A 23,426-nucleotide genomic window follows, 5' to 3' on the forward strand; every position below is an offset into this window, starting at 1 on the left:
GCTGCACAAATACTGGCAAGGGTATTGATCCTCGACCGCTCTTTAGGTTTGAAGACATAATGAAAGTTATTCAACGCGTGTAGGGTTTTTTTTTTTTTTAAAACCTCCTCCTCTTTGCTCTTCACTCGTTTCCTGGTGTATTGATCTGAATCGGTTTGTGAAAACTGCTCTTAGGTTGTGTTATTAAGTGTTCTTTAATGGAGTCGTTCTTTAAATCTTGTGCCAAGATAAAGTCGAAGCGCGTGCCGTCCTTGTTAAGGGAAAGGGATTTGGTGAAACAAATGCTTGGCTTTTTTGTGGAGGTTCTCAGGCTGTCACACAGTCATTAAGGTAAATGGAAGGGCTTAAGCAAAGAGAAGCGAAGAGAATCAAAGATCATTCTACTCAATGAAACCACTTTTATAGCTTCACTACTAGACAAGGGAAAGTCATTCAAGTGATATAAAGAAGGTTTTTTTTTTGTTTGGTTTTTTTTTAAGATATTTCTCTGATTGAAATATATACTTGCACCTGTTATACATTAGAGAAACTCAGGTTTCCGACGTGACCTCGTTTCTCCATTTAAATAAATAACGGTATGAAAAGAACAGAAGGACGAGTATGACACAAACGGTCATGTGACACTTAATAAATGAAAAACTATATCACTTTTTTTTTTTTTAAATTTCCATTTCCCTCACTTTTTCCTACACTTGCACTCCTGAGGTTGCTCTGTGTGGCTGTGTCCTCTGCTCCAGCTCACTGACTCATTCTCTGTCTGCATGGCTTGAACCGCGGCCTGCTCACGGGGGCCCACTTGCCTTTTTCTTCTTTATTTCTCAGGGAGACTTCAGTGGGGATGAGTGAGTTCTTTGTGTTTAGTGCTCATGGGAGCTGTAGTCTGGAGCTGTATTGAATTATTATTATTCAGTGATTTGAATAAGCTGCTGTGGTTCAGAAATGCTCCTTTTATGAAGACTTCATCTCCCGTCTGCACAGATATGAAATGGAAATCAATGCTTTGTCCACTGAATTCTCCCAGTAGTGTCATAGGGAAAATGTCTTCTGTATGAGTCGTTACTCCGTTAACACACGGCTGTCTCTGATTGTTTGTTTTAATGTTTTATTTGTTAATTTTTTTTTTTGAAGGAATCAGGAAAGGCTGTCTGATTTACATTTCACTCCTCAGTTTATCATCATCAATGTAAAATTGGTGACTATATATTTTGTTCTAGTTGAATGAATGTAATTTTTTAGGAGGAGGTGCTTTCATATACGCTTTTAAGACGGCTTCACTTTCAGGAACAAATTATTATTTTATTTTTTTTTTTTTTTACAGGTAGAATTTACAAATCATGGACCTCAACATTAATTTATTTGTGAAAAAGTGAAAATTTTAATTTAATGAAGCTGAAATGTGGGAGAAATATGTTCCAATTTAAAACCATACCCTCACATTATGTAGCCTTCTTTTTCTTTATTTGATTTATGAATGATTGGAGTATCCTTGTCTCTAATGTCCTTTAACAAGGGAATCTCTCTCTGAGCTGTTATAGAGCTGTTAAATATTCATGTACAACTAAAACAGGAGAAGCTTTCAAATGCTTGAGCTGAGACTGTTCTGGCTCGTGAGCGATCACACAATGATGAAGTACGCTACGTATGAATTTATTCCAGTGCATTTTGATAAGGGTTTGAAACCTTCTCTCTGTGTCTTAACTGTATGTGAGTTCTTTACCTTCGTCTCTGTCTTTTTTTTTTTTCTTCCTCCCACTAACTGCTTTTTCTCTTGTTTCTCTGAATTTACTGGGGTCAGTGTGTTTCTTTCTTTTTTTTTTTTTTTTCTTCTCTATTCTGTTTTTTTTGCTTTTGACTTATCTTTCCTCTCCTCTGCAAGCTGCTGCTGCTGCTACCACTACTACCACTACATCTGGCACTGGGACCAGTCCCTCTGGCCCAGCTTTACATTCCTGTCCCTCAGTCAACGAAGGTATTCTTCCCAAAAAGCCCTCAGCTCGGCCGTTGCGCTCTCTCTCTCTCTCAGTCTTTCTGTCTCTCTCTGTTTTTCTGGTCTCTCATACGCCGTGTGCCCCCCTCCCTTTGTCCTGCAGTGCCTTGTCTTCAGTGTGTTACATTCATGTTTTGTCTCGTCTTTGTTGTGTCCTGTTTGTTGTGTCCAGGTTCTGAGTCGTGCCTGGTGTTTTCTCTTGTCTTGTGGTTGCAGTATGTCTGTCTGTCTAGAGTGTAAACACGGTCTGCATGCTTGCTCTTTCTACTGTAGTGGGTGTGTGAGGGGCACCACCCCTCTACCCCGTACACTCACACACACACACACACACACACACACCTCACTGTGTTCACTCAGGCCTCCTGCCTTAGTCTGGGCCTCTCTGTTCTTCTCCTGCATCTTTTGAACTTTTTGAGTACCACACCTTTATTGTTCACACCACTAGATGAAAAAGTGATAGGGTGAAAAGAGGGGTTTTCATGTATTTTTATCCTTCTCCTGGTTTTGGAGGCCCGTCTGGAATTCTTAGTCCTTTTGAAGAATTGTGCTCTTCAGGCAGCACCTTTTGAGAATGTTATGCACTTTTATTGTTTTATTGTCTCCTGTGTGGCTTCCTTATTTTTTTATATTCATTTCTACAAAATACCTATTTTTAAGTCATATGCAATGTACAGCATGTAGTAACTGGTCTCGTTTTTCTTTTGTAAGGAAATGTTCCATTTTTTTTCAAGATTTTACATTTTGTACATTTTTATAGTGATAAATCTATTTCCTGTTGCAAATTATTATGTGCCTTCTGCTCCATTTTTTCCGCTAAAATCTCACTCGGCTTAGCATCAAAGGAAATAAATCCAACTGAATGTATGAACATTTACATTCAAATGACATATTTTTCCAGAATATGTTTAAACTTCAGTCACGTACCCATTACTAAACGGCATCTAAAAATATCATGAAAATACTTTTACAATTATTTTGCAAAAAGCAAGCATGTTCACTGCTAGTACCGCTTTCCTGTCAAATCCTATCCAGCTTTCATTCCCATTAGAACTATTTCAGCAATGAAATTAGGGTTTGTTTGAATGGAGAAAATGTTTCTGTGCTTGACATGCTATTTGGCTAAGTAGAGGTGATGGTAGTAAAATTCTGAAATCCCTTTATCTGTCAACAGTGTCTAGATTTATTAGATAATTAGAAGTTTGTAGTTTGCTTTAAATTCATGCAATTAAACATTTTCTCAATCGTAATGAAATGATGTTAAAAAAATCTCTCCTGACAAAGGTAAGTGTTGAGCATTATCAGTTCACAAAGAAATTTGAACAGTTTCTTTGCATTTTAAAACATCACTTATTGTGACATGGACTCATTGCTAATTTCCAAGGTAATCCATATATTTCTAATATATGTGAAATAGACATGTTCCAGTGGCTTTGCTGTCTTTTTTTGGTATTGTTTTTGAAGATTCGGATTTCCCTCTCTTCAACATTGTCATATGTGCGTTGTTATCAATCGAAAACTCTTCGTTCTTCTGTCCCATCCTCAGTGGCTTTCCTGATGTTCATTGGTCAGCTCTGAATACTGTTTGTTAAGTCAGACTGAATGCCATGGGGTTTTCTAAACAGGCGTGTGTGTGTGCAAGTTTGTGAGTCTGTTCACATCTGTGAATGTGTGTGTGTGTGTTTGTGTTTGCGTAGGGTTCCTGAGTGTGTGTTAGGTCTGTCCTCTGATGGTGTGGTGTATTTGACCTTGGCAGGTTGGAGTCAGTTGGCAGCTATGCACTGTGTGATGCTGCCTGACCTTCTGGGACTAGACAAGTTTCGCCCTCCCTTGCTCGAAATGCTTGCACGCAGGTGGCAGGACCGGTGCTTGGAGGTGAGGATAAGCACACTCACACACACTCTCTCACACACACACACACACACACACACACACACACACACACACACACTCAGAGACATGTAAACACATGGACAGCAGGGGAGCAGTTAATATGGAGGTGACTTCATGCAATGAAGAAAACTGTTTATGGACATTCAAATTCATGATGTGAGACTGGAGACTGGTAATAAGGGCCAGATGTAGTAGCGTGGTTAAACCACCCTGTATGGTTCCAAGAATTCAGCCTTGAATCGTATTCAGATCTGTAGCTAACTTCTAATTTTGATGACCGCTTGTATGCGTATATGAGTGTTAAAGAGAGGATCTCTTTCCTGTCACAATTTCATGTGATGAAACTTAAGGGTGGTTTGTTCTTGGAATTGTCAACATAAAACCACTTTTAATACAAAAAACACATTTTGGATGAGCAAGAAGAAAAAATGAGATAAATCTGATAGTCAAATGATGAAGAAGACATTTAGCAACAAGTGTAAGAGACTGAAGTTTACTCAGTAGTAAGAATAACTTGTGTGTATCTTTCTGTTGTTGTGTGTTTCTTAGGTTCGAGAGGCTGCCCAGGCTTTGCTGTTGGCAGAACTGCGCAGGATTGGTCAGTCCGGCAGGAAGGACACCATTGACATGTGGGCGCCGTACCTGCCCCAGTACGTGGATGCAGTAAGCTCCCGTAAGTATAGCCATATTGTGTGTAAATATCAACGACTGTGTTACACGAGTTTCGAAAGACCAAAAGCACCTGTAGGTGGCCTGCTCATACTACATTGCTAGTATAGATACTTGTGTGAAATATTTGTGCAAAATATTTGAGCGTTTGGGGAAAGATAAGCAGAAAAATCAAAAACAAAAAAAAAAATTGTGGGGAATTCAACAACTCTGCCCGTCAATCAATTTTAAGACACATTTTGTGAGCTGGTGAGTGGCTGAAAACCATGATCCGCCGGAGACATACAGATACACATACGATAAAGGCAGAACTAAAGGCTGAGAGATGAAAGAAGGGAATTTTTTATCCTGTTTTTCCCCCAAGTCTCATATTGCATATGCAGGATTGGGCGTGTTGTCACTGCTAGTGATGTGGGAGGAGCCAGTTTGCACCTTTTAACATGACCCAATAACCACCTCACAATATACAGGTACATTCTAGTCCGCGTTTCGAGTTTCCGATTTAGATAAGAACAATTGACAGTTAACATATATCTAGTATTGGTCTAGTTGTTTAGCTTGCATTTGAAGTTTACCAACCCTCAAATACTGGCAAGTGTTTGTCAGGGTCCAGATGAGGCAAAACCAGGCAAATGATTTTTAATCAATGCAGCATCCAATATTCTGCTACCATCACACTGTTAAGTACACTCTTTAGATTTAGTTATATTCCTGGCCTTCGTTTCGTTCATATCAGTGACTGATAATTAGATTTAAATCCAGGGAGCTTGATTTCATGTGTCCTGAATGATTTTTCTTGTTAAGTCTAAACATGTCTAATGCCAAATATTAAAAAGTAATATAGTAATTTATTTATTCCAAGTGGTGTTTTTAAGTGTTTTGTCCTGTGATAGAGGGGAAAAAGTCTCCATCAGAGAAAATACACATATTACACTCTTATGTTAGTATGTTATGGAACCCTAAAATATGGGGAAACTGCGTACTACACAATAGTAATGCAGACATCACTATGTTGTGTACGTTGTGGTTGTGAAATGCTGAGGATACTTTTACCCTGTTACCTGTCGACTTAATCCCTCTCTGAGTCTGTGGGCAGCCCTGTCTCTCTCTCTCTCTCTCTCTCTCTCTCTCTCTCTCTCTCTCTCTCTCTGTCTATACATAGACTGTTGGGAAGGAGACAGCCTTTAGCAGACTTTTCCCAGAAAAGTCCTCAGTCTTCCCGCTTTGCGTAATTTATCTGCAGCAGGCTTGTGTTTGGTACCTGGGGACGCCGGCCAAAAATAGGGAGGTGGAGAGGATAGGGCAGAAGTTTGGAGCTTTTATCTGGTATGGGGAGAGAGGGGGGGTTGTTTTAATAATTCATGAAGACAGAGAAAAATCTCTTGAGACCACAGCCAGCAGGCTCTCTCAGCCCAAAGCTCCAGTGCGTCCTTCCAGCAAACATGCCTGTAAGATGAGTGTTTGCCCATTCACGGGCTTAAACGTGTGTCATTTCTGGACTTTCATCTAGGCCTTTTAGGATGCACATACTTATTAGTTCTTGAGTGTTGGTGCATGTAAATGTGGACCTTTTGAACCATCTTCCATCTAACCAACATCTTTTGTTTTTGTGTGTGTGTTTGCACTAGTTGTTTGTGTGTGTTCAAGAAGCCATTCTTTGAGTCTGGCCCTTCAAGTCACTACCAGCCTTTCAGTTGCTTGCCACTTAGAGCAATACACATCCTGTGTGTGCTTTTGTGTGCAGATCTTCCTGGAAGAGGTATTGTCCTCTGTCAGTCAAGATTGACCACTCTGTGTTTTTGTGTGATGGAGAGAGAGCGTGAGTGAGTGTGTGTTGATGTGAATATATGTTCCTGGAAGTGTTGTTGTATTTGGTAACTTACAGTCGACCTGTGTGCATTGGGGGGCTGGGTGTAGGTGTATTTTCTTGGAAATGTCAGTCACTTTTAGTTGCAGGATGTGTGTGTGTGTGTGTGTGTGTGTGTGTGTGTGTGCACGAGCGTGTGTGTGTACGCATGCATGGGTGCGTGTGTGTCCGTCACAGTCGACTGGTGGAGCCTTGCTGACAGAGGCTGGAGGCAAGCAGGCGGGTGGCTCAAGGGAGCAGTTACCATAGCAACGGGCGCTGGTCAGTGTAGTATTACTTTGGTGGCGCTGGGGGTGGGTGGGGGCTGACCTCACCAGGGTACTGGACTGAAGGGGTCAGTGAATCTGATCTCTCTTTGTTTGCCACTGCAGAGCTGCTCCCTGCCTCTCTAACATAGCACAACACAACTCAATGTGGAGCTCTGGCACACTGTCTTACACACACACACACACACACACACACACAGGTCTGCAGTTTTCCACTGATGCACCGAGCCACTAGGAAAGATGAAAAAATGGTGAGATTAGAGTAAAAATTGTTAAATGATACCTTACAAGGTTTTGCTTTTAACCAGCAGGATTTATATGCACTGCTAGATCTTAAGGATCTTAACATGAAGATTAAAAAAGCAGTGGTGGATTGATCGACTAGTATGAGAGATTTTATTTATTGATTAGAATTTTTTTTAGAGTATTTATTTTATTTATTTATATATACATATGCATGTATGCACATGTATATAATAAGTATGTATTCGTAGAGCTTGCACTTGTGCACCCCGAGACACATAAACATGAACTCACTAAGTCAACGCTTGCACAGTGTTTCTTAGTGAGTGTTCCCCTCTCAGATTTCATAGGCACCTCATCACACACACACACACACACACACACACACACACACACACACACACACACACTCGCGCGCAACTCATACTCACACATACACACAAGCCGCACATTGCTGTTATCAACCATCCAATACTCCCCACATGCCCTCATATGACAAGCGTGATCAATAATAGCCTCATCAGACCAAATCAATAATTATTATTTGTTTGTTTACATGTCCAAACCAGAAAGAGGAAGCCACCTGCTTCTGCTGGCTGAGAAATAAAAATTACAGTAGGATTTTCTCCCTTGCTTTTTCTTAATAGCAGCTTTTCCTGTTTAAATGCACACGTACACACACACACACACACACACTCACATACACACAAACTGCAAACGCATGCTTAACACATACCAGCTAATCTATTGATTTCCAGTGAAAAATGTAATCATCAGTCAAGTATGTTTTGGTGATCTCCCCTTCTCTCTATAGACACACAGTAGATCTACAGGGAGCTCATATCTCCTTTATTCTCATCTCCGTCTCGCATATCTCCACATTTCTCATCAGCCCGGCTCGCTCGTGGCAAGACCGTTCTTGTTGATGGAGCCAGAGACAAAGTCAGACCAGGAGAATTTCTGCTCCTGCTGCCGGAGCCTTCACGCAGAGCAAGTCTGTGCTTTTAGTAAATACTGCAGGCTGTATAGCTTTCTGCACTTAAGCATATCTATTACAGAAGAAAGGTCAGCTTTGCCCACCGGTAGACATCCCATAAGATCATGCTGAGAGTTGCAAACTAAGGAAATGAATTAGTGACCTTTACCTGTCTGGACAAACACTTCAAATATATATGAGCAGAAATGGAATGGGAAGAAATTCCACGCAGCTTTGTGTTTTAACGGTGTAGAGCATCTTAAAATAATCATATCCATTGTTAGAACGGCTATCTGGATTTTCCACGCGCGGCGTACACAAAGGTTATCAGGATTGTTGTGATCAATCCCAGGTTGTCAATATCGTGTTTTGCGGTAAACATCAACAAAATAAAGACAATGGAGCTTAATGTAAAGATTTTTTTGTTGTTGTTTTTGGTGGAGACAGTTCATTCATGCTGTATAGACTTTTCTTGCACTGGTACACAATAACAGCTGTTTGAGAGAGAGAGAGAGAGAGAGAGAGAGAGAGAGAAAGAGAGATTGGTTAACCTTGAGAATGTCCCTGCTGCACTTAACCCATGCTGCTCTTAGCATGAATGTATGAAATAGCCATTAATGCTGAAGGCAGGAGGCCAGACGACAAGGAAAAGAGCTTTTGAGTTTTTAGAGGAGTAATCCACGGCAAAGACAGGACTTAAACTGTGAGAGGATCGTTTTCGACTCTTAGCGCTCTCCATGGCTAAACAGCCTTTGTCCTGATGTTTGAAGTCTGGACTTAACTTAATGCTCATGTCTGCTTTTCAGCTCAGACTGTGTGATGCTGCAGGTGCAAAGACACAGTCTGATCACAGGGAGGCCGTAATGAAATATTGCTTTTACAGGCTGCTTTGAACAATTGCTTCAGAAGCCATAATGTGTTTTAACCTGATAATGAAATATTACAATAGGTCCTCTCAGGCTCATAGCAATTAATACCTGCTTGTTGCCATAGGCATTAAGGCTAGTGTCACCAAATGTGCTATTTTTTTTTTAGGCTGTCCAGAGACTCTTCTGCTTTAGGGTTTGGGCTGAGTCTGTTTAGTTTGGTGTTGAGGCTGTGTTTAGTTTGGTGTTGAGGCTTTGTTAAGGTTGTGTTGGCACTGTGTTGGGGTCGAACTGGGGCTGTAGAATGGGTGGCTGGACAGAGAGAAAGGCGTTTAGAGAGGGTGTATTCTCCACTCCTCTCTTCAAGGGCTTCCATTCATCCTGCACTTCATGAACAAAGTCCCCATGAACTTCACTTCAGCATTATGCCACAAAAACTCCCATCGGCACCCCACCCACCCTCCTCAGTGCCAGCAGCTGCTGACGCTTTGATCTCAGTGAATGGACAGATTTTACATTTTCTTTCATTCCTTCAGCAATGTCCCACCATTCCTCTTCATCTTCATTCAGAGCTCTTTTTTTTTTGGACTGGGGGGGGGGGGGGTAAAGCTGCAGTTAAATCCTCTTTCCTGTTCCCTCTATGCCTGACATTTACTGAAACATGCACAGTGTCCCAACCATTACTACCACGTCTCAACCATACAGAGAAAGTAATGCCTTATTATTGTTCATTTTAACAATCATATGATAGCTGTTTGTCCATTGTGGGACTGCTGTCAAGGCTGATGGATTGGAGAGGGATTGAGGAGTGAGGGAGCTACCAATTAACACACAGAACTGTTGGGGTGTCGAGTTTTCTTCCAACACTGAGAAACTCTTCACCATGCAAACCACCTTTTCCCTCCCAAAGCCTTGTAGACTTAGCCTTCTGCAAACATGAGGCATTCCTTTCTTCTCTTTGTGTTTCTTTCTCTTCTATCACTTCCCATCTCTCTCTCTCTCTCTCTTTCCCCCCCCTCCCCTCTTTCCTCCCTTTCCTTCTCTGCTTCTCCTTTTTTATTTTCTTTTTATTGTGTGCCCGTGTGTGTTTTGGTGGGTGTGAGAAAGCAGACAGCCCGTGTGTGTAATGCAATTGGGGAGCAGGCCTTGGATCGATAAGCATGGTGCGAGGGGAATTAATGTGAGGCAGGCAGTCTGTCTGTCATAGAGGGAGGAAGGGAGAGAGGAGAGGGGAGGAGGAGGAGGAGGAGGAGGAGGAGAAGAAATGCAGGAGAGAAGATTCAAAACTGGGCCAGAGCAAGCACTGCTTGTATGTATATGTATGCAGCATGGTTGGGGGGGGGGGACACATTGTTATGGCCTGAGCATTAAGTCAGCTTCCTGGTTTGTGCTTGTTGGTCCAGTCCAGTGGAATACAATTTTACAGTCTTTGCAGGTGTTCCTGTCAGAGCCCTCAGAGATGGGTAGATTTTTCTCTTCCTCTTTTTCCTTCTCTCCCTCTCTCTCTCTCTCTCTCTCTCTCTACGTGATGTATTGTCGTCTCCCATGAGACGCGTAGAAAGCATGTTTATTGCCTTCAAACGCAAGAGACAAAGCACAGAGTTGGTTTGAGAGGACAGACCTGTGTTCTTGTCCCTAAATAAATGCTGACTGAGTAAAGTAATTTTTCCCACACCTCAGACATAGATGTGGGAAAGAAAATCGTAATGGAAGATAAATTAAAAAATAATTGCTTTGTTGCTCTTGAGAAGTGAGTGTTCAGATGAAAAACAAAACTACATCCATATACGGGAAGCTTAGCTTGAAGACGTCACTACAAGAGGAAATAAACGCCAAAATGAACCGTAGGACTGCTTCATTTGAGTCCTTCAATTGCTCTCCAAATGCATATTTATTCAAAAATACATTTTGAATAAATTAACCTTTCATATATTTTTTTCTCATTATCAGAATCATCTTAATATAAAAATAAGGTGGGAAGAGCAACTTTAGAAGATTCTAGAGCGACAATGATGTGACAATAGGCCAATAATAAACCAGTAACAAAGCTGTCTGTGAGGGGAAAGAGCGGGAGGGGAGAAGCACTGTTTCTTTGTCTCCCTTTTACCCTGAGCCTGTTCTGTAATGGTTACTCTGGCCACAACTCCACAGTACTGTGGGGACACCCTGCTTCAGTGCTCTGAATCTGGGAGGTGATCTGGACTGAAGCCCACTTTCCTATGGTGATGGCCTCTTGCTTTTGCCATTGTTACTTCTGCCCCTGGCAGCCCATCTTCAAATAGACTTCTCTCATCTTTCTGTCCCCCGGTATGGCGAGAGAGAGAAAGAGAGCAGACAGAGACAGATATAGAGAGTGTGGTTCATTTCTGGCTTCACCTGAGTGGCATTGTGACCTTTGACCCCTGTGCTGTACAGCTGAAAGGCAGGGGAATTGGAACACGCCAGCTCTAGTTCTCCTGCTGCCCTGGAACAAATCGTGGCTCCACACCTAGACGAGAGTAAGACCTAGACGATAATGACACCTCTCTCTCTCTCTCTCTCTCTCTCTCTCTCTCTCTTTTTCTCCCTCTCTCTTTTTTTTTCCTGTCTTGATTTCTCCCTTTTCCACCCTATTTTTCGTTCCTCTCCTTGTAACCTCACCTGCATCTTCTTTCATTCTCTCTCATTCTGTGCCTCTTGCTTGGGTTCTCTACTCCTCCCTCTGTTTCACACCCTGTGGAGCCTCAGTTGCTGTCTTTGGGCAGAATCTCTTATAAATAATGAATATGTGTGTGCTCTTCTGTTTGTCCCTCTGGCTGGGCTGTAGCACTGGGTTAAATGGCCTTCAAGCTTGGGCTGCTTGGCAAGGACCTAGCGCAGTCTAGGGAAAGGCAGGAGACCATGAATACCTTTTGTTATGCTAGGTATCAGACTCTGTCATTTACAGTAAAAATGGAGAAATCCAGTCCCAAGCTGCCATTTGCCCTTGTGTTAATGTGTGTGTGTGTCTTTTGTGTGTGTGTGTCTTGAGTGTGGGTGTGATTGGGTGTGCATATGTGTGCGTGTGTGTGTGTGTGCATGTATGTGTGTGTGTCTTGTGCCACCCTTCACTGCCCAGGCCTGCCTCCCCTGCTAGAGGTGCAGGGCCAGAGATTTCCCATCCTCCTTAGTTCACTGCAGCCTAGATGGGTGGGAAGATGGAGGGACAGTCAGATGGATAGATGGATGTATGAGTGGATGGATGGATGACCAGGTGATTAAAATCTGCCACAGGCGATATCCCTGTGAGAATATGGCAGTTCGGGCGGGTGAGATTCTGTAATCTCTCTCCCCCTGTCCACACACACACACACCCACCCACACACACTCACCAGGGACGGCAGTGATTGACAGAAGAGGCACGGAAGCAGCTTTTAGCTCAGCCGCTGTACACTTGCGGTAAACACTCAACTGGCCTGAACACAGAACACTCAGCCTTACAGTGAAGGGTCTACAAAATGCACTGGAACTGATACCAAATACCCTGAGGACTCTACAAAGCTTATTGTGAACTAACACTGACCACTCCTAGCAGCTGTCTGCCATCAGTGGGGCTTTTTCAGCTCAGTTGGTATCAAGGCTAGAACAGTGCAATTGCAAAAAAAAAAAAAAACCTGTTTAAACTTATTGCTGAAATATTGTCGATATCAAGAATATCACAGCTAAAACTTCACTCCAGAAATCTCAGAAAACTTGTTGGAGCCCTAGATAAAAACCTGATCAGATATTCTTGATACCCTTAAGGTCAAAATATTGACCCCTGTAGTTTTCACCATTGCATTGCCTGTTTGAGATTATATGAGAGACCAGGGAGGTACTCCAGAAAGCGGGTTTAATGAAAACTCAGAGTGAGTTAACTCATAGTAAGTAGTAAACCTCCTAATAGAAGGGGCCTATGGTGTTGTTTTGCTAGGAGAAAGAAGCCATAGCGCTCTTCTATTAGGAGGTTTACTACTTACTATGAGTTTTCATGAAACCTGCTTTCTGGAATACCCCTCTGATGTAGAGCTTTTAAAACTTAGATTTTTTGTTCTCAGTTGCTACAGTGGATTTTCTAGGACTTATATGATGAAACTCACGCAGCGATAGCATGTCTGTTTGAAAGCATGACCGCTACTCTGCTTGGTGGTGAACTTTTGCTGGCCTTCTTGTTTTCAGGCAATGTCAGCTCTTGGTCCTGCCGTGCTGAATTTTAACATACATTCTCACTTGAAAGAGAGGATGGAGGGAGGGATGAAGAGATGTATGGAAGGGGGGAGGGGTGCTGCGCTGTGCATTGCGGGGGGGGTTAACAAGGCAGAGTCGGGGCCGTATGTCACGGTTGACACGGGCCGTTTGACCTTGCAGGAGGCCCTTCTCTGTTCAGCTAACACTGCAATGGTGAATTATGGTCTCCCTTTCCCTGTCTGTGTGTGTGAGGACACGCTGTATTTGTGTGTGTGTTTGTGTGTGTGTGTGTGTGTGTGTGTGTGTGTGTGTCAGTGTGCCGGGGGTAAGCGTGCTGAGAGAAGCCTGCTCTCTCGTTTACACGCTCCAGTGCCAACATTCTGCACAATGAAATTCAAAGGAATTATAATAAGGTAACTGAGACTGGCTTATGTATTTTTTTTTTTTTATTTGTTTAACCAGTCAGTCACATCTTAACCCTCCTTTGGTTGGTGGAATAATGAACCTGGATCAGAAAACAGTAATGAGGACCAAACAAAAACACACATCTCTTTAGTTCTTTTACAGAAAACAAGTTCAGTGCACACTCTTGAACACTGGAATATATATTTGCTAAATATGAATTAGGTTATTGTCTTTCCCAATTACCTATTGGACTCTGTTTGTTTATTCTTTTCTCTTTGGTTTCTACCATGTTACTGGTATGTATATTCACCTTTTGCCATTCCTACACCTCTCACCTTTTGCATCTTTAGCAAAACAATTTGAAGTATTAAAGGATTAGAAAATAGAGATCTCTGTCCTTGTCACTGTTGTAATCTCTTATGCACAGTGGAGGAGAAATGTCCAACAGCCCGGTGTCACTTCAGACTTCTGGTTTATCCTTATAATCACATGTCGTTACAAAAAAAAGGTGAGCTAGAGGGGGTAGGAGTTCACAGAGGAGAGAAAAAAAAAAAACAATTTCTCTTTAAATATGTCAGTGGTCAATGGCGAGGTTAATTGAAACATAAAGGAGCGTGTTCTCAGGGAGAGAGGGATTAATCAATCCAACCCTCCGCTCACTACCACCCGCACTTCATCAAATGTAATTGGAGGAAAGTTGTCGATATGGCAACAAAAGTGCCTCAGTGAGAGAAAGAGAGGACTGAACAGACTCTCTGTGTGTATTAATTTATTTATTTAGTTTCTGCCTGAAAACATGGTTTTGTTTTTTGTTTTTTTTTTGGTCTGTATGTTTGAGATACTTATAGACCATTTTTGTTGAGAATTCTAAGCTTGTTGGAGTGGCCGCGGCTTTGAAGCAGTGCCACTCTGAAGAAGGAGAGGTCACTTGTTAATTAGAGCCAGGAAGAGATTAGCTCATTCTCACCTTTAAGCAGCATTGATTAATTTGGAGGGTTCTAATGAAAAGCTTATTTTAATTGGTAATTCCAGGATAAGGGCTAAATTAAGCCGCTGAATAAAAATGGGTGTAATCGTGAAGGGTTACAGGCTAATAAAACGCCCAATAATGCAAACCACCAATAAGCCTTGATTAGCTACTTAGCAAGGCCACAAGGAAACAAGGAAAAATTAGTGACATTAACGATGCAAAAGAGGTGAGAAAAGGGGGGAAAAAACCTCTTTTGTCTCATTTGGTTGTCACTGCCTGTCACACTGTCTTGAGCTGAGGGGCTGTGGAGAAAAAGAAAAGAGAGATTCTTCTGTTAACACTCTTTGCTCTGTGTGTGTGTGTGTGTGTGTGTGTGTGTTTTCAGCTGGAACAGCTACAGAGGCGACCCAACCAGGTCCACTCCCTCCTGAAGCCCAACCTGTTGAACCCAAAGCTCCAGAGGAAGAGATGGACGTCACAGACGATGACATCACCGCAGGTAAGAACACACCCTTTTTTTCCAGCAATGCTGTGACTTTTCTAGGTGTTGTCACGTCTCCCAACTTTTGCTGTTTGCTATTTGCACCGGACAGACTGTGTCATAATAGTCAACCAGCAATGACTAACAAAAAGAAATCTACTTAAAGGGCAGAAAAAAAATGCAGGATCAGACTTAGTCTGGACGTTGCCCAGAAGCTTGCCTGGTAATGTTTAAGGAGGTGGATAAATGAACAAAGCTAAAACTGTGTTCCCTTCATATGCTCAGTTAAACGAATGTTAAACGAGTGTTAAATCAAGTGTTTAACTGATTGTCCCCAAGCATGTAGATGATAGTTATTCATTTCTGAGTATTTGGATGTAGCTTGTCAAAGTCTATCAAAGTAAACCAAGCAGGGCCTTTTTTTTTTTTTTTTTTTTTTTTAAACATATACTCCATATATACTGTTCTTTTGAACGCTTAAAGGGACAATTTGATAGTTGGTAACCAAACACAGGGAGGTGCATTTGATCTGGCATGGATGCTATTGGATTATCGGTTATTAGATAGTGAAAAACCATTATTAAAGAACATAGCCCCCCTTAGAAATGCGTTCAGTGTTGTCTATTCTAGGGAGTCCAGGCTCTGTGGAATCCATTTTGTGACAGTGAGTATTGACATCACCTGTCCTTTCTGAAGAGATGATTAATTGGAGGCTTTGACCTATAAGACAATCACAAGCCAACGGTTAACGTGGTGCAAAAAGCAGTTTGGTGTTTTTGGAGAATTTAAACACAGCTCTGTCACAGACAACACACACACACACACAAACACACATACACACAAACACTCACACAAGCTCATTCATTCACACACCAGAGCAAAGTGCATCTGAAGTGAAGCGTAATATACAGTCCTGGCCGCAAAAATGTGGGTGAAACTACCTCACACATCTCAGGAGAGTCACCAACACCCTCCTGCCTCATTCCCTCTCAGCTTCTTTCTCTCATCACCTCCGTAGAAGGGGAAGAAAAACACATTTCCTTTTCATTTATTTTTGATTCCCATTTTCACTTGTGTCCCAAGGTTTGTGTTGATCACAGTGCCCAGGTTTGCTATGAAAACGTGTGAAATCTCGGGCATGGTGTCTTCATGCATGTCGACGTTGTTTCATTACTCCATCCTGTTGGGGGACGTTGAACCAAAAAGGGGTAGGACACGGGCACAAGGAGCCGGAGAATAAACACCGAAGGGATTGGGGTTTAGGTTTTGGAGGGGGGGCACAAAACCCTAATGACCTCCCATGACACCCAGGGAACCATCATTACTCTAGAGCGTCACGCATTTGCACACTCAGTCCAGAGGAAAGGTGGGAGGTGGGGGGGGGGGGGTGCTTTAGATACAGCAAAATGGAGGATGTGAACTTCATAGCAGCTTCATCATAATCATGGGACCTGTTGTTTGAGTCTCCCATTTTATCTTTTCAGGTGAAAGAGCAAATGTGACACACTGTACATTTAGTTGTTAAATACTAGTATGTGAACTACACCGTAAGAAGAGAGAAAAGGAGCGGTGTGTGGGAAGGTCAGCGAGGACTGAAATATTTTATGAAATGTTTTAAAATGTTTTATTCACGATTGATTAAACATTTTATTTGAGTTGTATTTCATTCTTGGTCATACATGCTGTTCTCTGTGTACTGGCTGGGCCGTGCTTGTGTCTCTCTGTCAGGAGAGTGAGCTGCTATAACGGTGAAAGTAATGACGGTTCCCACTGTTGAGGTGTGGCTGTGATAGCCTGTTGTTCTGCTTGAAGTCAGCATTATAGCTATCACTCATTACAGTGTGTGTTATGTGTGTACGTGTGTGTGTGTGTATTTGTGTGTGTGTGTGGGAACGTGTGAAGTGTGTTAAGGTGAGAAGTGTCTCCTGCTGGTGAAACTGCTGTTGTGCTGTATGTCACCTTGAGCTCTGATTGATTGTCCATTCCGGAGAGCCTCAGTTTGTTCTACTAGACTATATGTGTGTTAGTCATATACTGCCACTGCAGGCTGCATTCTCTTGACTATTACATGCATTTTCCTTACCGCCGTCTCATGCATGCCACACTGTTGCCTCTGAAAATGTGTGATGTTACACATAAAGACACAGAAAGTCCCTTAAGGCATTCGCACGAGCTAACTGTGTCATGTACAACATTGTCCTCTCCTGCGTTCCAGGAAGTATGTAATTTTTTTTTTTTTTTTTTTTAATAGGCTAAGCGATTTCTTGATGAAATGATTGGTATGATTTAGAGACAGTATCATCCTCTGCTACGGAGTATTAGCCAACTGTTCAGCGCTGCTGTGGTTGCTTACTTCAGCTCTTTGCTGCTCTGATCAGGTCCACGGCCCTTTGCTGGGCTTTCGCTGGTTAGCAGAATGGACGATGTGGGTCCTGTGGCGTCGGTAGGCCCCTTATCCCACAATCAATGTGACGCTTGCCTCCATTTGTGCTTTAATCCTATTAAAAACCAGCAATAACAATAAAATCGTTGCTATTGGCCGAGCTGCTCTTTGGAGGGACTGTCGCAGAAGTTGCTGCCCAGGCATTTTTTCCCATCAGCACTATCATCCATCCAGGCTGGTAATTTCATTAGTAGATTAGCACGGCTGATCCTGGGAACACATCCACTCTTGGGCTTTTAATGAAGCGCCAGGACAGAGTGAGTGTGTGGATGCTCCTAGGAGCTTCTGTCTGAGCCCAAACACCGCAGAGATTGATGGGAAACAAGAGAGGAGATGCTCCAGCCTTTCTCTCGGAGGAGTCTTAGATGTGGTTTGTGAGATTTGGTTGGTCGGTTCGTTGTTTCAGTCGCGCCAATAATTTTCCATATGCAGGAACTCAAATTTTAACAAGCTTTTGTTTTATGTGTTGTTCTCTGGATCCATACTTAAATAAAACAAAAAGAATTAAAAAAAGAAAAACATGTATATCCAATTTTTGCCTTTTGTTTTGTCAAAAATGTGAAAACTCTTATAGTGTATAATATGTTCCTTCTGAGTCAGTCAGATGTTTTTACCATTTGGCCCTGTATCTGATTGTAGTGAAGGAGTAAATGCGTCAAATACCCCTTTTCCACTGCCGCGGTGCCGGTGCCGGTGCCCGATCGAGCACCGGCACCCGCGCTTTTCCACTGGCAAAATACTGGTGCCGGAGCCGAAAAGCTGGCACCGGCACGGCACCACAGAATTGCTGGTCCCAAAAGTTGGAACCGCTGACGTCAGAGGCTATGCAAATAAAAACCACGCGAGAACCAATCAGTTTAGCGTTTGATACGTGACGTTCTTTAGAGAGGCGGGAGTAACAAAAAACGTCTGACCAAGTAGCGGTAGGCTAAAGGATATTTGTAGCATGAAAATATGTATATGATTAAAAGATGCATGAGTAACAATTTGTGTCTACATCAATACGGGCTGTTGTTTACATGTTACATGAACGTAGTCGGACCCAGAGTGGTAGAAAAAGACACTCTCTCTCTCGGCTCTGGCTGGTGCAATTAAACCGCTTCATGCAGACCTTCATTTAAACACTCGTTTTAACTTTTGAGCTAGGTGACTTACTATTTTCATGAATTTTGCCCCCAGAGCGAAAAGTTCTGGGACAAAATTCATGAGGTGTTTCGCTGTGTGGAAGCCTAGCGTAAAAGTAAATTTATAAAGAGCAAGCAATGCGTTCTGTCCGACATTATTTTTTCCCCACGGAAATTACCCAAACTTTCGCTATGTAGCGTTCGGTTCCTAAACCAGTGGAAATGCGGGCCGGTTCTCAAAAGGCACCAAGGCAGCACTGGCTCCGCACCGGCACGGGCACGGGCACCAGCACCGTCGTAGTGGAAAAGAGACATTAGAGGGCTAGTTAGCTGGCTCTTCATTTTCAAGGGTTTCTGCAGAACTCGTGACAGAGCCAACAACCCTGTCTCGGTTTCACTTATCCAGGCTAACAGATTTAATATGGCAAAAAGAAATGGAAAAACACATTGTCAATAGGTGAAAAATGAGAGGTTAGGAATGATAGATTGTCAGGCATGTTTCTGGTATTGACTTGCTGCAGCAGGCAGGCCAAGCTTGGCCACAGAGCATATTTTAGTTTTCAATAACACCAGCACGGTGATTGGTCACGAGGCCAGGCGCCATCGTTTGCTTCAACTTCACAACGTTGTGTCTTCACAGGGAGAGATATTATGTGTGTGCATTGCACAAAACACATACTAACACACCAGGGTCTCTCCAAAATGTAACAATCATTTTAGTTTGACAGAAGTCACAGGTATAAATCTGAATCTTGTTTTTTTTTTTTTTCTTGTAAATATGGAATGTCATGTGAAGGTTGTTGTGTGATTGCATAGCAGCATGCGATGTGATGAGGTACCTCATGCTGTTGTGTGATGAAGTCTATGTGGAGTGGTCATCCTGTGACGTTAGGGCTATTGTGTATATATCAGACTCCCATGGATAATGTGGAGTGGGGAGATGAAGTGTGTACATTGCCTTGAGCTTAGTGGAGCCCTGTCAATTCTATTAATGGCCAGTGTTGCATTTTCTGAATAGTGTTGTGTTTGGGTAAGCACTTCTGTGGTTTGTGTGTAGTAGTAGTATTAGGTCTGGTTGTTCTGTTGTCTGTAAAGCGTATGTGTTTGCACACATGTGGATCTCTGGCTCCTTTAGTTAATGTGTAGTGGTGATGGGAGGGAATTGGAGGGAAAAGGGGGTTATTAATGCTCTTTAAGGAGAGTGGGAAAGGTCAGCTAGACTGGTCTAGGGTGGAGGAGGGGTGGATGGAACAGGAGGATGCGTGTGGAGGTGTGTACGGCATAAGGGTGCTTCGGACATCGTCTCACAAGGCTTCTTTCTCTGTCTGGCTCATCGATTGTGAGAAATCTGTCTCCGGCACCTTAATGTGGTTAAGTGTCTTTCCTTAATCCCCCTGAAACACAGTGCTTGGCCTTCCCAACAAAAGCCTGCTAAACATTACCTGTCTGTCTCATCAGCCACTGAGAGGAAGATAATGGTACAGGCCATTCTGTGGGAAGAGCCTCTCTTAATCCCAGCATGTGTGTGTGCGTGTGTATGTGTGTGTGTCTGTGTGTGTTTTTCGTTTGTACATAAGGGTTTCTTGTTGGATTGTTTAAAGTGCAGAACAGAAAGGCTGTTGGCCTGAGACATCTCACGTCCTATTTGAAATGCTTACAGATAAGATGTTGACTAAGGAAGGATTGCAGCATTGTTGTATTTTACCACCAAAGCCAGTAAATATTCTTATCAACTCTCAGCAAGCTACAAACTACAAACACACCCCAAATCTCCAACCGAGTATGTATGTACACACTGGGCAAAAAAGCACACACACTTGCTTGTCTCCATCAGAGATGAGTGAATTAGAGCTGGGTAAATGAGCTGATTGCATTTGACAGAATTAGATATGGTTTATTGTTTGTTATGACAGATTTCCAATGCATGCGTATGGGTCAGGGTGCTCAGGTTGCCCTGTACTCAAGCTCTTCCCACTGTGATACAGTAATGCAGTAATCCTGTCTGCTTTCTGACATTGATTACCTCTGATTATCAACACACTCCACTCTTTACCAACACCATCTCCTGAAACCTCATGAAAAATTAAATTAAAACATCATTCCGTATTATCTTTCTTTAATACCACACTTATTCCTTTCTGTCTCAGAGCATTACTGAATTCAAACCTGAAAACTCACTTTAAAGATTCATCATTACAAATGTTCCAGTAAACAGTATGACTGGAAGAAACTCTGGTCCACATTGACTATTTGATTGGGCAGTGGTTACCTAAAGGGGATTTGGGGGTGTTACATGGGAAATAGAGAAGCATGCTGATACCTCCCTCATTCCTCCTGGTTACTTTGGCTAGTATTGATTGTTTTGGCTGAGCTGAAACTACCTTGACTGACCAGCCTTAGTGCTGGCCCAGCTTAATTCTCTTTTTCTCCTTCTTTCTCTCTTCTTCCCTTCTATTCCTTTTCACTCTCTCTCTCACCTAATCTCTGTCTTTTATCCTCTGCACTCTGATCAATGCTGTGCTCCATAGCAACTGTGTGGCTTTAAAAGCGTGATTACAGTATAGCAGGGAGGCTGGAGAGACAGTGAGAGATTTTGGAGAATGCTTGTGTCTGTGTGAGAAGTAGTGGAGGAATGGGAATCAGTGTTTGAGCTTCATGAAGGGAGGTTCAGCAAAATACAGCAGTTAATGCTGATAATTGGTGGCAATGATAACAGATTGATGGATCATTATGTAAGTTTCATCAGTTCCTGTAACTGGCTAAACTTGAAAAGAAAAAAGAAAAAAAAAACATTCTAAGCGTTCATTTTGGAGATTGCCTCACTAACAGCAAAAACATTGAAACAGTTTAAATTCCAGGTTATCTGTGCTATGAACTTTCTTGGGGTGTATTAAGATGTGATGTCCTGGATAGGAGTAATATTGCAGTGTTGTGCTATATCGCTTTGGGCTTATCAACATGAACTGAAAGTCAAATACATCACAAAATGGCTGCTGAGAAGGGTCAAAGGTCATCTCTCTCCTGTTTCTGTTTCCCTGAGCCTCTTGGGGATACTGCTACAGCAGAGTGGCACTTGTCTCTTCTGCAGATCTGACATTTTGGAAAGAGAGAGAGAAGAAGATAGGGGAAGGAGGGATTAGTGGTGGTGTTGGACGGTATGGTAACAGGCAGGGATCCAGCAGCGAAAGGTCACAGGCTGTCTGAGAGTGCTGGTGGGCCATCCTGGACCCCTTAAAGCCTCCCACCTCTCCCCGCGCCTCTCCGTCACTTTCATCTCTAATCCATAAAGCCCAATGTATTTATTTATTTATTTACCTCACATTCCCACAGTGTTCCAACCCTGTATACCCATGCCAAACACCCTCATGAAGCTACGCGAGAAGCTTAGCTTAAGCCCCTTCTCTCTCTCTATCAGCAGATAGAGCAGTGCAAAAGAGTGGAAGACTCGGTGGTTTTTCGCTGTTGACGTCCGAGTTTTTCCTCTTTGTTAGGGTGTAGGTGTGGAGTAAAGGGAATATAAGGATATGGAATTGAAGTGGTCAATAAGTTGTTTTCCAGTGTTTGTTGTGCGTCTCTCATGGGTGGAGAGACACACACAAATCCTGCTTGAGGTCATGGTTTTTGGTATGAGTGTATGCGTCATGTGTCTGCCCAGTTCTTGTCGTGGAGTAGTTTTGATAGGAAATTATCAGTGTTTATCTGTGCTCCTGAATGATTGCACAGATGAAACTTGTATTGCTCCTAAGGGAACTTGTTTCACATTCAGTAACTGGACCTTAACATCAGTTTACTCTAATGAATCTTAGTGGATGTTCGAATGCTCAGTCTGACTTACTATGTGTCATATGACCAGTTGAAAATCGCGGTTTTTATCATCAGTCCTTCCTTCTCTTCCTATTTGAATTAAAGTCTTTAGCTGCATTTGTCATTTGTTCAGCCAGTGTATTTGGAATAATTGTGTAGGGAACCTACTCTCTCAGCTCTGTGCTTACATTCATGCTGTGGTTCACTTGGACTGAGTGAATGTAGTCCAGCTTTGTTATTAAAGGAATGTCCTTCCATCTTTCCACAGCGCTATAGATAATAATGGACCTGGAATTGTACACGGAAAATAGACATCCTTCTGGAATCGTACACCGTTTACGACCGTCGATAGTACTGAGTTTGTTTTTATATATATATATTTTATAAAACAAATTCTGCAGGATCACTGCTGAAAGAGCCATTTCAACAGAATCTCTTTACAGTCTTAGCCAATGAGGTGTGACCCCTGGGGTGAAAGGTCACCACTGCAGTTCCACTGCAGCAGATTTCCCTGTATTGTCCACAGGTCCAGACGGCCATTTTTGTAATGGTTGCATTTGGTGTCTGAGACCGTGTGCCGTGTTTTGTATGAAGATGTTTGAAAATACAGATGGAGCAAAATTTGAACATTAACAGTAATAATAGCTGACTGTTCTCTCAATGAAAAAATCAGAATTTAAATACAAATTCGACATATAAAATATGGCATGTTTGGAATTTCAAATTGTGGATAGTTTATACTGATGAAGATTTGACCTGGTCAGTGATATGAGAAGGGTCCAGTAAGAGTTTTGAGTAGCCCTGCTGTCACATTAGTGTATGTCCAAGGGCCAGAGGGGTCAGGGGTCAAAGGTGACCCTGCCATCACCTCTGAAGTCATTAAGAATTGGTGATTGGATTTACTGAAACGCGACACTCCCCTGCTAATCCAATAGTAGTAGCATGGCCAACCAGAGGAAGGTCGTTTAGTGCAATTTTCCTGAAATGGATGAACTTCCTGAAATAAGCTGACACTGGCATTGAGGAATTGGGACATCTCCCAGTCTGTGGACTGTACAGATGAGTGTGAGGTCAGTACACAAAATCCTGTAGTGGCAGTATAGGGGGAGGGGCTGGGTGGGGAGGGGCTGGGTGGGGGGGGGGGGGGTCTGTGCTTCAAGTGTGATACAGTTGCAGCTTTAAAAATTTATTTCACTATTTGCCTTACAATAGGAGATTACTTAACAGTGTTGTTTTTTGTTTTAAGAAGA

General features: G+C 42.5%; 1 protein-coding gene across 1 annotated transcript in view; it reads left to right on the forward strand.

Annotated features, from left to right (window-relative positions):
- wdr7 (WD repeat domain 7) overlaps positions 1-23,426 on the forward strand; it is a 132,083-nt gene that overhangs the window by 36,840 nt on the left and 71,817 nt on the right. The window contains exons 18-22 of the mRNA XM_030768533.1: positions 234-242; positions 1,877-1,969; positions 3,741-3,859; positions 4,427-4,550; positions 14,710-14,823. Of these exons, the coding sequence (XP_030624393.1) occupies positions 234-242; positions 1,877-1,969; positions 3,741-3,859; positions 4,427-4,550; positions 14,710-14,823 (459 nt within the window). The remainder of the gene's footprint in view (positions 1-233; positions 243-1,876; positions 1,970-3,740; positions 3,860-4,426; positions 4,551-14,709; positions 14,824-23,426) is intronic.

This window comes from Chanos chanos, chromosome 3 (genome assembly GCF_902362185.1).
Source record: "Chanos chanos chromosome 3, fChaCha1.1, whole genome shotgun sequence".
Classification (NCBI taxonomy): Eukaryota; Metazoa; Chordata; class Actinopteri; order Gonorynchiformes; family Chanidae; genus Chanos; species Chanos chanos.